Raw genomic sequence first — 14,414 nt, forward strand, 5'->3', positions numbered from 1 at the left:
ACGTTTTTCCTACATAATTTCATGCATGTAAGGTAAGTTTATTCACCACTCTCAGAGCCATTTACTCATCCTCACAATCTAATACAAGAAAAAGCTGGATACTTCAGAAAAGATGTAGTATTAACTAGAAATCAAACTGCTTCCTACGCCGGTCATACAAAATGCTTAAAAGCAAATCAGTGTTTATTATGCTGTATTGAAAAAAGGCAATAGTACTGCCCTTGGCAAGTCAGATACAGATAAGTCGGCATAAATTAGTTTGTGCAAACAAGTGTGGAACTTAATATAGCTCAAGCAAAGATATACCAGGTTTGTGGCATAGAAAGTTGTAAATCCTATTTTAGCCTAGTTGGTTATTTTTCCAAAGCATACCATGGAGATTTGTATGGGTTTAACTATGTGGAATGTCTATAAGCAAATTCTAGACAGGAAAAATCCGTCAACCCATTTGTCAGGGTATATTATGTGACACTTACTAGGTGACAATCTTATTAAATAGACACCATCTTAAAATTAACAATTAAGGCAAACTTGAACCTTCAAAATGCATCAAATTAGGGTTTTCAATTGCCATTCGGAAAGCCGCAAGAGAACATAGATCAACATTAGCCTGTTTAATCAGTGGATACTACACTGACTTTTTAAACCCCATCACCATTTTAAAAACATTGTGTTATACAGAATCTTTGGCCTAGGCCAGATGTATGCATACGCAGTCAAAACAAGCACTTGCAAAGCCAACATGTATGGTATTGTCGTAGCCTTGTTTCAAATCGCAAAACTGAAAAGTCTGGCAGCTTCCCCAACAAATACAATAAACAGCAAGCATAGGCAAAACCAATAGGGTTTGCCTATGCAAAAGCTATTGACTTTGCCAATATGTTTTAGCAATATTGTACACCAGAATGGCTGCGGTTCAGCATGGCTAAAAGAGTTGGGTAAAATAGTGCCGTAGAGAGGAGTGTTATGGGGTGGTGTACAGCAGAGTCGAGTGGCGAGGAAAGGAGTGTCATGGAGTAGTGTACAGTGTTGTGGAGGGTGCACAGTGTTGCAGAGGATCAGGGCGTAAAGTTGAGTAGCATAGAATGGAGCAGAGTGTCAGAGCTGAGGGGAATAGTGTGTTGCAGAGTGGCACAGAGTGTTGCGGGGAGGTGTGGAGTTGCACAGAGTTTAACAGAATGGTTTAGAGTGGAGTGGCGTACAGGACGTTGTTGCGTAGAGTAGAGCTGGAAAGTGGCATACAGAGGAAGAGATGGTCAGAGTGGAATGGAATAGTTTGTCATAGTGACTAATATCCACCACTCAAATTACTTTCATATTTCACTATACTACTACCACTAATCATGGGTTTCCAGAGTAGCGTACTACTAGCCTAAAAAGCACTTCAACACCCCATCAGGGGTAACAAGCGTTAAATACATTTCCTTCCTGAATCCTTCAGAAACCAATTAACTGACTAACCTATCCACCACTCAAATTACTTTCATATTTATCCACCACTCAAATTACTTTCATATTTCACTATACTAATTCAACACTAATCTTTCATGGGTTCCAGAGTAGCGTGCTGCTCGCCGAAAAAGCGTTCCTGGACATTCCACCACGACGCACACCCTAGATATCCTACTCACATGTGGTACACAGGGGTGGGGGAATCATATCGCCCGAGCCATGTTTTTTTACCACAGGCAAGAAGATTTATTGTCTATTTTGTTCGACGGACAAGTAGACATTAAACCACATACATAATACAGGCTGTGGGCTCTCTGGGACTCGCAGCCAATCAGAAAGCCTGGCCGCGAGCCGGTGACGCCTTTGAGGCCTGTGATTGGCTATCAGCCCATGACTGGGCTCTAGCCAGTGATTGGCTGGGTGACAAACGTCAGTCTAAAAAAGCGGTATTCTCTGCAATCGGGTGTATTGCTATCTCAAGCTTAATGGAGTGCACATGAAGAACCACGAGGAAGCGATCTCAATTTTAACACAAAAGGGTCGCAGTAATAGCTTGCTGCTGGTGGCGCGACTTGAGACACAGGTGAGGAGAAAGGGTGGCATTAATGTTACGAGATTAATGCCAAGTGAGCTTGCGGCACCAGGGGGCGGGGCATAGGAGTACAATTAACTTTATCCTCTCTGCTTCAAGAAGGGAAGAAAAGAGGCAAACATCCTGCTGAGAGCTCGATGCATTGCGGTAAAAAAAAAAAAAAAACGGCTTTTCGCTATTGCTCATTTCAGATTCCACAAGAGAAAACAGAGCTAATTCGGGGTTTGGAGCAGACAGTCCTTTAAGTGGAGCTCCACTATGCAACGGCTCATATTATACTAAATGTGGCGTTAAAGAATTGTACCCGGTAGTAAACATTTGAAATTCCCATGATCAGTATCTCAGCTTCAACAAACGGTAGAATTAGAGCAAATGAGCAATAGGTTTGTTTAACCTCGTACTGCCCATAACAGCTGGTGGATTTTTAAAGTGGTGAGGCAGATGGGTGATTAATATGAATTCCTTTAGGGACACAAGCTGCAATACGTTACCTGCTAAGTTCCTGTTCAAAGTCGTCTACTTTTAGCCTGGATGAGAATTGAGGTTATGAACAGTGAGTCCTGTATGCGGTTACATAATATATGTAAAGACGAAAAGATGCTGAAATTCCAGCGTCCCAAATCATTCACATCTCTCAGACACTCGTTCATTGGTGGGCTAATAGAGTGTGCTTCTCACATTGCACACAATGTGACATGAGTTAACACTATCGGTCTCGTTCTCGCCCCCTCACCTTATTTTTCCCTCAGGGGCCCATGTTTCATGCTCCCTTTCCTGCTATTTTTAGTAACATATGTCTGTTTAACCACATTTTGAAATAACTGCTTGGCTCGTGAGGATCTTGAGTGCTGCCTGCAGCCAAGTGCTGCAAGCGCCTCGGCCCTGCCTCTTCCTCCTCAGATGTTTCTGGCGCCTCATTACTTGCTTAACTGTTTGACTTGTATGTGTCAAACCCAGATCAGAGGACGCCTAAAAAATAATGGAGCATGACCTTGTGTAATGTAACTGGTGCTCATGAGAAGGACTCCAATACCTTTGGGTCGTGATAGCGCTATATAAAAAAAACTGCAAAAAATTAACGTCCACACCAGGCTCACATGACAAGCAAGGTGCTTTCCTTTTACAGATGAAGAAAACTCCAAAGCGTTACTTTACCAGTTTTAAAGGTGAAAGGAAAGAATCCTGAAATCCGACTTTACCATGATCAGTGCAAGAGGTGCAGGGAATGTGCTTCAGTGTTCAGGCCTGTGTCATGGCTTGATAACCTAACGTGCACTTTTAAAGCGCATGTTCACCCAGAAGGTTATCTTGGCGCTGAATAACAGATGTTTATATTGTTACCCAACTCAATGGTACTCATTTTGTCGACCTCAGAAGGATGAAAGGCTGAGTGGACCCAGCAGGATTTGAATCTGTGACCATAGGTCAAACACAGAGCCCTACAGTGGACGCATTAGTTCACTAAGCCACCGGACCGGATATATCACGAGAGTAAAGTAAAATAAAGTAGTGGAGCATTTGGGTGTTTTTTGAGCTATTTTATCTAAAGCCGCTAAAGAATAAACCAACTTCATTCACGAGATGGCATTTGACTATCCAGGAGGTCAGGACGGTGTTTCCAACTCTATTGTGACTGAGCCATGGCATCCTTGATAGGTGTGACATGACATTTTGAGTGGTTGCAGTTACTCACTAGCCTCCGTCTCCATGTTCAGCTCTGCACTTCTAGATTTACTGTCTTTTCAACATAACACTCCTTCTCTTCGCTGTGAGTAACGCTTGCTTTCCAGCCGTGCGAGTATAACGATTTCACTGCTAGTACATTTCCTACTTATCGGAGACAAACTTGATCAATTGGTAAGCTGCACTTTTTCATGTTAGGGTAGCTTACTCAGCTGCTGCCATTGATGTAGCGGTGAGTGCACAATAATATAAACACACTACACCTGAACAGAAGTGTAAAAGGAGAGATTGATGTAACAGCCTATTTCTGCCTCTTGTGTATTTGTACATGTGGATACTACCTCAGTGAGCCACAGCACATCTACGTGATTTTGCTGCCCCATGAACAGTTCATAAGCTCTGCCATTAAGTGCATTCATTTCCATTCACAAGTTTATCCGAGCATCACATCTGAAGCTGGACAGCTATGAGTTTGCCCTATGATGAACAACCTTCTGTTCTACTAAGTCTTGTCTGTGCCAAAAACACTTCAAGAAATGTAGTCAGTTACCAGTCTGCACTCTGGCTTTAGGTACTATTTCTCTTCACATGAAAGTGTGTTACATGCAAATTAGTTGACAATTAGGTGCAGTACACACTGACACGCATGCATGCATGCTGTACAACCACTCACAACAACACATGCATTTAAGAGTGCATAACCATGCACTGCATAATTGGACTTGCACTTGAAATGTATATTGCATAGTATGTTGCACTGATTGCAGTACAGGTTCTCTTCGTGCAGACCTCCCTTAATAATTAATGGAATAGGCGGGGCAAGCTTTTACCTTCCCAGGACAAGTAGATTTGTGTAACATTTTGTCCCCTGGCCAAGTAGATTTATGGAAAATTTCCACATCCCTGGGTACAGGCCACAAATTGATTTCTCTCCTCAACAAAACTATGAAATAGGATTCTATCCCCCCAGTGGCCGCCATCTGGGTCTGCCTGGGAGAAGGATATCGCTATCCAGCTGGAAGAGAAACAATGGGCATACATAGGGTCCCTCACACGCACAGTCTCTGTAATGCCAGGTTTAAATTAATGCACTTTAACTTCTTGCATCGCACCTACCTGACCCCGGTATCTCTGAAACGCATCTCATGTGACAGGGGAGACAGATGCCCTAAATGTGCCACAGAGAAAGCGGGCTTTCTACATTTGGCATGGGATTGTCCAATGGTCAGGCAGTTTTGGGTGGGGGTGGTGGGAAGCACTGTTGCGGCGACAGGCCTTCAGATGAAGCTTGAACCCTTGAATGGTTTACTTGCATTAGTCCGGAAGCCCAAAAAAAAGAAACTCATAAGCTCCTACAATTAATGTTAGTGCTCGCTAGGCGCAGGTAGCTATAACTTGGATGGGGCAGAGGGTCCCAGAAGTGCCCATCTGGCTTCAAGATGTCAGAGTGGTCCCTGGCTGAAGAAGCCCACATGAAACTCACCCGAAGGGACGAGAAGCTACAAGAAGAATGGTTTGGCGTGACATTTGCACCTCTGGGTTGGCGGAGAGGTAGCCCTCCTCGCAGGATACAACTGACAGAAAGGAGAGTGGGTTAGATGTAGACAGTGGGCCTACCCTTAACGAGGAGCGAGAGGACCGACCCCAGTAATATCCACACTTGAAGTCAGTGGCATGCCCATGCTCCTTCATCACTATAATAAGCTTGCGAATGATATATTTCCCCATTGTACCTTTCTTCCCCCAATGTTACCTTCTGTACTACATGCCATTAATAATGTCAACAGTATGCCTACATACGCAGCATTGATGCCAATTCGTTTTTGTATTTGAAATATGTAAACTGAAAAATAAACTTTAAAAAAGCTAAACAAAAATAAAAATAAAGGAAGAACGCATGTTCCAAGAAGCTGCTAAAAATGGTCACCCACTGCTCCTAGTTCACCTTCCACTTCGGGCAATCTTGTAAAAAAAAAAATTGTACTCTAGCCTCATATCTGGTGGGGTAAAGATATAAACCCTTCGACGCTGATGACGAGCTGGGCTCGTCATGGCGTAGCCTCCTCGCACGCTGATGACGAGCTGGGCTCGTCACGTAAAGTGCGTTTTTAAAAAACCCAGCGTGCGAGCGGAATTCCGCTAGCGCGCATGCGGTTAAGAAATAATACAATTACCCCTTAATGCTTGCTCAGCCATTACATTTAGGAGAGACAGTCAACATCCATCATATCCTTAAGACGATGGCAGCTTTGCTCTATCCCAATAGCATAGCCGCTTATTCAGTAAGTCGAAGAAAGCAGTGCTAAAATAGGACATGCTATTTTCTCAGAAATCAATTAAGTCAAATGATGAAATCATTTTGAACAGGGTAATAACATTAATGTAAATATGAGTTCTAAAGGAAAACAGCCTTTACAACGCAAATACCACGCAATGCCTTTACCACATAGGTCTTTACAACGAAACAGTAAATATGTACCAGGTAAGGATAGATAGGGGAATCACATACCTAATACACACTTGTCATTGTGTTGCTTTGTGTGGTAAAGGCATTTGTTGTAATATACAACCTTTCTAGGGGTTGTAGCTAAAATTGATGAACAATGTACGTTGATTCAAATTTTCACTGAACAAGATGAAAGGAAATAGGAGTGATATTTTGAAATCTTGTCAACAAACGTCTAGTTAATATGATGCATGGAAGGACAGGGTGCTGAAAACAAATGAAAAAACTGGTTCCTAGTGTGTAGCTGTGGACACATAAAAGTCATCCAATCAAATGTTCATAAAAAAAGCTATACTCCAGGGGTAAGACAAAAAAGCCATCAGTGTGCAAGCTTAAGAGACTGACCAGAAAGACAACGAATGGCAAAAGGCTGATCCAAAGCCCACTGTAAGAATTGGTCTGAGCACAATATGTCAAACAAAAGCAGTCTGTGGGAGAGACCTAAAAAAAAGCCCCTTTAAAAATATTATTAATTTACTAGAATTATTTGACAGCGGGCTATATTTGCTACAAGAACAGACTTAAAAAAAATCTTTGAAAATTAGGAATAGCATAGTTTGTTAATAGCAAGTGGTATGGAAAAAAAATCAAGCATTGGCACAGCCAATAGGTCTTGGCAACTAAAGAGCTGTGGTCTTTGCCAATTTTTTTGCCGTTTTCGGGCATAAGGGAGGGTGGGGGTATAACCTGCAGCAACATGGAGAAGTGGTGATGTAGCAAGGGCAGACGGACCTGGGAGCACGATTCGCAGTAGTTGAAGTGGAAGTAAAGTGACGGGGACTATCTATCTATACACACACGTATAGAATCACACACTTTTGCAGACACGTAAAGCCAATCACACAAAAAACACCCTCATGCACACAGAGGCATACACACACCCAGGTGCAGCCACTTAGGTACAAACATTCATGCAAACACACAGATACGTGCTCAAAGATGGAGAAACAAACAAAAAAAAATAATTCACAGAAATTAGATGCAGCTCTTTTTTGGGCAGATGGGACTGTGAGAAGGTGGCCTGATATGCAGTGGTCACTATTCTAGTGCCCACTATGTATCAGTCCAGCAACCCTTATTGATGATTGGTTGTAAGTCAACCTTATAGACCAGCTATCCTAGTAGCATGGATACGAGCAGTCTAAGGCTAAAGACTCGAGAGGGCGTGTTAAGCCAGCTGTTTACCACACATATATCCCTTGAATACCCAGTGAAAGGACACCACACAAGTGTTATGAAAATAAACAGTTATTTATTAAAGATCACAACAGCCCTGTACTCTTTATGAGGACAGGGTACTAAGCACAAACCAAAACTCTTACAAAAATACTTAAGTTCGCACAGTATATACAAATGCCCGAGGGGCACGGAAAACCATATACTCTGAAAGTGGAATGCGAAATTCCTAGCAGGTAAGTACAGTATTAATAGCTTTTGGAATCGCTAGGACTTGACTAGGGAATCGTTAGATTATGTCTAGGAGGCCTAGGGGACTCGGGTGCAGTGTGTGCACTCTCACGCGAGATGCGGGACAAAAGTCTATGGTAGCTAGGAATTAGAAAGTTAGTGTTCTCGGGCGAACCCGACCTGGTAGGGAGAAAACGAAAGTAGATTCTGACCCTTGGATAGTGAGGCTATGCTGGGGCACCGAAATGCCGAAGTTACCTAGCCCAGGGGCTGCAGCTGCATAGGTCTGAAAAGACGTCGGGAATCCTCGTAGACGGACCAGGAGCCGGAAGAAAAGATGCTGGCCGGTGACCAGTGAAGAAAGTTCAGTTGGATCCAAGCCTGGATCTCGAAGATAGATGACACCTGAAAGCAGAGGGGACCAAGTTCGAGACTACTAGCCAGTAGTCAGTGGGCACCAGGAGGGCACCGGATGGTAGCCACCTCGACAAGGTGAGTGGGTGACGCTTGACTCGAAGATCTCACGGACCAGGAGGCGTTGTCGGCGACCAGGATGGAGGATCGAGCTGTCCCACGAAGATGGAAGCTGTCGGCGTCGCTGGACCCAGGATTGGGCAACAAAGCCTTGGCAAATTCAAGCCCACGCGGTGGACCTAAAATGGCGTCTGGAGTGGACCAGGAGGGTCCGGGGTGCCTCTCTTGAAGAAGGAAGCAAAGGCCAGCCTGGAGCAACCAGACCAGCAGTCGTGAAGTCGTTGGGCGTCGTTCAGAGGGCCACAAGCCAGCCGGCTAGTAGCCAAACAACGCGGTGCACAGCAAACAGCAGAAGGGCCCCACGCAGATCGTGGAGATGCAGGGGGGCTGATCTTGGGTGCTGGAGCTGCGCAGGGTCGGGGCTTCTCGGACCCCAAAGCACTCACCAGTGGAGGACACGGTGGGCTTGCAGTAAAGATGTCGTGCAGTCTTGGCGATCGTCGGTCCCTTGAGGTCTCGTCGCACTCACGGTTCTCAGCTGGGCTGTAGAGGTGAGTAGAGGTCAGAGGTGCCAGGGAAGCCGGGTCTCGTCGAGCTGGGTCGTCGGATTCGTGATGAAGGACTTGCAGCAGACCGCAGTGTTCTTTAGGATGGTGCCTGCGGATGCAGGGTGACTACTCCTTAGCCACAAGGGAGAATCTTGAAGAAGAAATCGTGAAGTCCTTTCGAAGAAAGTGGTATCTTGATTCCAAAGATGATCTAATTTTAACAGGGGGCCCGCTCCTATCTTTATACTGAAAAAGGGGGCTGACCCGGTGACTAGGTCCTGCCTATGGGTGGGACTAGGTGGGGGGTGGTTACACCCCTCAGCCATGCCGGACTTCCCCAGGCCAGGGGCTGGTGTGCCCCTGGAACTGGTTCAGACCGGCCTATGCGTAGTGAGCACCGGGGTGCCACTCAGCAGTCACCTTCCTGTAAAGCCCTGCCTACCCAGGATACACAAAACCATGTCTGGGACGGTGCTAGCACCGCCCCTGACAGGAAACCCTTTGTCCAGGCTCCCCTCGCTGGAAGGACTCCCAGCTGCAGGGGGTCAGACTCGTGTCTGTGGTGGCAGCATCCATTTTGTGGAGCTGAGGCTTCAGTTAACTTTAACCGGGGTTCACAGTTACATACATGTCGTGTCCCTCTAGAAGGGTGGAATGCTAACCCCGTCGCCAGAATTGGCGAGGGGTTAGTATTCCAATTCGTATGACACCTTACTCGACATGTTTTGATAAAGCAATACCAAAGATAGCATTTAACCGCGAGGATTATAATGCACTTAAGAGTATATGGTATGCGATATCATGGAACAGCTATTTAGGACTTGATTCCGCAAGCTGCAGACAGGCTCAGCTCATGCCAGAGCACCATCTCACACGATTCCAAGCACTCTGCCTTCAGGATTGTCAAGGCCTGCCATAGGAGTGACTGATAGGAATCTGTGTGTCCATTTTAGGGTTAGGTATAGGTATACTACACCTACAGCAAAGGGTGATTACACGACTTTGCCCCAGCTGTCATGCAGCCAGTTGTGTCAAATTTAGGAGGCCAGCCAGGGGTGGCATAATACATGCTGCAGCCCCTGGCAGCCCTGGGTACACCTATGCCCTGAGTTACAGGGTCTGATAGGGTGGCCCAGTACCAATTGGAAATGTACCTAGGGTACATGGAATCCATTTTAAAGAGAGAGCAGTAGGCCTGGGGTCCTGATTGGCAGGGTCCCAGGTCGACTATGTCCAAAACCAGCTAAAACACAGGGCAAAAAGTTGGGGGCAACCATAGTCAGGATGTACCTTCCTACAGGGACCATCAAGCAACGATGACATGGAGGACTCCACGGGCAACAATGGAAAAAACACATTGACAAATACAAAGCGCTATGGTGCTACCAGCTATCGCTGCGCCATATTGCTTTAGGTCTCGTCTGAGCCAGGGCATGTGCTACCCTGGCGAGATTTTTAGTAAGTGCGCTTTTAAAAATGCTGCCAAGTTCTAGAGCTTGCGGTTACGAGCGCGCGATCAGGCGCAATATGACGTTTCACCCTTACAATCGCAGCACCCTTCATCGCTCGCAATTACTTTCGCAGCCGTGTCACTTTCACAGCCGTGCGGCCAATGCTTGTTTAAAATTCCTTTTAGAGAGCGTGCGCACCACTCCCGGGCTTGGTGACCGCTTTTGCAATTAGATAGCTCACTGCCAGTTTATAGTCCTCTTGCAATGCAAACTATCGTTTGCTTTCCACTTCCTCTCCTGCATGGCTCTTTCCTTCCATTTCGTTTTTCAACCATTCTACAGGTCTTTTTTTTTTACACTTTCTGATTCCACTTTTTCGCCCCTAATCGTGTTCTAACCCCACTTCCACCACACCTTTCTCTTCCTTTATCTACTTCCCGCTCTTTCCCTGTGTTTTCTCTCCAGCTGTTTGTTGTCGCTCCTCAGCACTCACTCTCCTCCTCTACCAACCTTTCCCTCTGGGCACGCCCCCTCCCACCTCTAAATATTCCTTGCCTTTTTTGCTCAATTTCCCACTCACTCCTCACCTCCCCCGTGTCCTCTCCATTCTCTCCCCCATTCCCCCTTCTCCTCTGCTCTTACTCCCCTCCAAATCTTACTCTACTCCTGCCCCTCCCAGGGACAGACCCTGCAGCTCCGGTGGCGCAGGAGGTTCAACGCCCATTAATGCCTATAATTATCCATGGGATATGAGAGGCGCAGGCCCCCCACCATACATATGCTTTACAGCACTGCCTCCTCCTCCTCTTTTCAACATCTTGCACTAATATGTCCTTGCACCCTGCTATGCTTCCTGTTTAGTGTTCAACTCACTCCTTTATTTCCCTTTTCCACTCTCGTTTCCCCCAGCCACCATCCTACCCTCTCGTTCTGTTCTAGCTCACCTCCTTTCTCTCCCTCTACTAGACATTCATTCCCTCTATCTAGTTGTTCTGCTCTCTAGTCCTCACTCTCTCATCCCCCAAGCACACTCTTCTTTCTTCACCCTTTTCAACATTATCTCCCATTCTGCTCTTCTTTATAGTTCTCATTGCTGTCTTCCTCTTTCTCCCTAACTCGTTATGTTGAAGCTATCATCAGCTCTATGATTGATCCATTGACCATCTAATTTGCGTTAGTGTGTTATCCACATGACCGTTGTCTCACTGCAGTTCTTTAAGCGCTCTCATACCTTACAATGTTGGTCACTGTATAAAGCTTCTAAAGAACTAATGTTCAATTATCCGATATACAATTTTAGCCTGTTCTGCTTCATGCCTGAGCTACAGGCTCACATATTACTTGCTGGGAACCTCCACTGCACCTGAGAGATGGTCCAGATATTCGTGCTTTTTTTTTACTTAAAGTTAATAAATGCAACATTCTTTGGATGTAGCCTTTTGATAGCTATGTGTTCACTTCAGACCAAGAATGCACTGAATGCAGATGCTACTAACCGCCATTCCTCTACAGAACATCCGGCAGACCATGCACTGGACTCCCACACTCATTCAGATTGAAAACAAGCATTGGCATAGCCAATATCCTTTGGGACCTTATAAATATTTAATTATGCAGCGCAATAGCCTTACTGCAATAACATTAACTGTTGCATGGCAAAACACTTATAAGGCCCTAAAGGCGAGACCTATTGGCAATGCCAATGCTTGTTAAGTCTACAGTGAAGCCAAAATAGCTCTAAAGGAAAGGGCTGTGATAAGTTTGCAAAGCCACATTTCTTTTTTGGAGGGGACCACAAAGTACATACAACAGGTCTCTGTGAGACAGCGCATGCGCACCGTCTAGATCCGAAACCTAAAAAGAGAAAGTACAGTTGAGGTTTAATTAAACAGTTTAATCAAATATCAGTAAATAAAGGTGTGGAGAAGAGATGTATACATGTGAGAATCTGCCAAATGTACGGTGCTCTGCTGTCAACAATGCCAGATCCATTCATCTGAAATGTGGAAATTTATGTTGATCATACTACGCAAGGACAGTTCACTAAAGCCACGATGGATGACTAATGGACACTGCTTTCAGTAGGGATGCTGCTCACTTGGCAGCCTCCACTCAAGAAATTGTAGACCTCATTGTGTGGAGAAGTTGGTAGCACAAAGCCAATCCCCTCTCTTTACCAGTGCTGATCAAATTGTACTTTAATTTGGTCTCATGATTTGGGTAGAAGATGGGACTTCAAGTAAGTATATTAAGGTGCTCCACCAATATTCGGCAGACATGGGCAAAAAGAAAATAGGAAGACTCACCCGACAGGGTTTTGTAAAAAAACGTTCATTCCTCCTCTATATCTTTTACACTGCATTTTACAAGCATTGGCTATCAATAAACCGTTTTAAGGCTCCAGCGATGTAGTAGTCTCTTTATTGAAATTTTATTTACAAATTATAAATAAATGGGAACCCTCTGTGGCAAATATCAACAGTATTCAATGCAATTTAAATGAACCTTTGTTATAGTACTACCTTAGTCTTCAAACATCGGTACAGAATAATTGTTTTCATTTTATCGTAAAGGCACCTCCATTTGTGAGTTTGGATTAGAGCTACTGTGTTCTGGGTGAATACGAATACTGGTTTGCTATGCAAGTGCCCCCCTGCCGATCAAACAAGGCGCTGGATTTGCGGAAACTACTGGAGGCAAAGTCACTGGTCCAATGTTTTCACTGGAACTGCAGTCATGAAAATAAACGTTGAAAATTAAATGCATGGCGAGGTCGACTGTGTGCAAAATGTTAATGCAAGAGCATGAATAAGAAAAACTGTCTGAATCTGGATGCAATTTGCTCGGTTATAAATCAAAAACACTATAAAATGAACATATGGGGACTGGCATATAAAAGAATGCCTTAATCAACATTCCTGAAAATGGTGTTAGATTGCACGTGAGGCAGGAGATCAAGAGTCAGAAAGAAAGTGCCTGCGAAAGAGGACATAACACAAACTGTGGTTAAAAAAAAATTACTCATGGGCGCTCCATTTACACTGCCAAAATGGGTGAAAGTAGATTCTTACAGACAAGCAACAAACACGGTATGCAAAAGCAAGCAAAGCAATACTACCCTTGAATTATGGAAAGCAGTGCTTATAATGGACTTACAAAAGCGGAAACCATGTACATAAAAGATATTTAATGCCATTTACCTTAAAAATAAAAAAATAAAAACCCCTCCAAAATCTCTTGAAAAGCGCTCTTAAAGAAATACAAAAGTAGTGCCGAAACAATGGCTCAACATGGCCTCTGTATGTTTAGCAGTAGTTGGCCAGTATGATCGGGAACGTCTAAACACCGGAATAGGTATGACGTATGCATGCTCTTGACAAATAGAGAACGCAAAATGGAGTGACAATGGTGCCAGCAAATGAGAAGTAGTGGGCAGGCTGAAGCCCACAACGGTAGATACAGCATGCCTCAGTACAAGACAGCGTATGCACGCTATCTAGTGCAGAGACCGAAAAAATGGTTAGGAACAATATTTTATGTTAGCAATTTAACTTTACGGTCTGGCTTGACAGCGCGGATGTCGCCAGACAATTACCGGAGCATCACTAGGGATGGTTTTGGCTTTGCACACGTGTTGGGAGCGAGTGTTTCAATTGGGCAGAAGTTATTTGCTTTCACACACAAAAAAAGAAACGTGGCTTACCCGCCACAGATGTTATCATTTTGCTTATTTATCCAGTTGCCTGCAGTTTAACTTTCAGAGGCACAAACGGCACTGTAATGTGATTAAAGTGTCTTGGATAACCAGATAATTTATAGTGGTTTTCTGCAGCACAGATTGTAGCACAGATTGTAGGAGGGCACGTATTAACCTACATGGTGTTTTAGGTCTGGCTTAACAGTGCACCTTTCACCTGACCTTTTAACCATACACCACACACTCTTATAAACTATTTTAAGAGATCCAGAACAGAAGCTGCCCTCTTAAGAACTATACAATTATCTTACACCATTGTGGGAAAAAAACATTTTAAAATAGGTCTATTCTTTTATAATAAACTGTCATGGACCTTTTACTCTATTCAGAACAAAAAAATACTTACTCCAATGTCATCCACAAGCATTTTATCCAATCCAACTGGACCAAGTGAACTTTTCACTATGTTGGCAATAGATGACGCTGCAAGAACTAAAAATTAAAAAAGAAATTACATTTAAATATACCATTCTATTAACTAGAATTCAATTAGACATGAGGGATATTAGGAACGTCTTGGAGATGATCAGTTCTTGTGTTTGAC

The 14,414-nt window shown here is 44.2% G+C and overlaps 1 protein-coding gene and 1 non-coding gene across 2 annotated transcripts in view; both read right to left on the minus strand.

Moving 5' to 3' along the window:
• The window catches only part of TCP1 (t-complex 1), a 98,020-nt gene that overhangs the window by 73,615 nt on the left and 9,991 nt on the right, over positions 1-14,414 (minus strand). Inside the window, exon 2 of the mRNA XM_086927155.1 lies at positions 14,217-14,302. Coding sequence (XP_086783281.1) covers positions 14,217-14,302 — 86 coding nt within the window. The remainder of the gene's footprint in view (positions 1-14,216; positions 14,303-14,414) is intronic.
• Positions 5,906-6,042, minus strand: LOC147708466 (small nucleolar RNA SNORA29). Its single transcript, XR_015296850.1, has one exon. It is a non-coding gene; the product is annotated as a small nucleolar RNA SNORA29 (small nucleolar RNA).

Source organism: Lissotriton vulgaris, chromosome 6 (assembly GCF_964263255.1).
Source record: "Lissotriton vulgaris chromosome 6, aLisVul1.2, whole genome shotgun sequence".
Lineage (NCBI taxonomy): Eukaryota > Metazoa > Chordata > Amphibia > Caudata > Salamandridae > Lissotriton > Lissotriton vulgaris.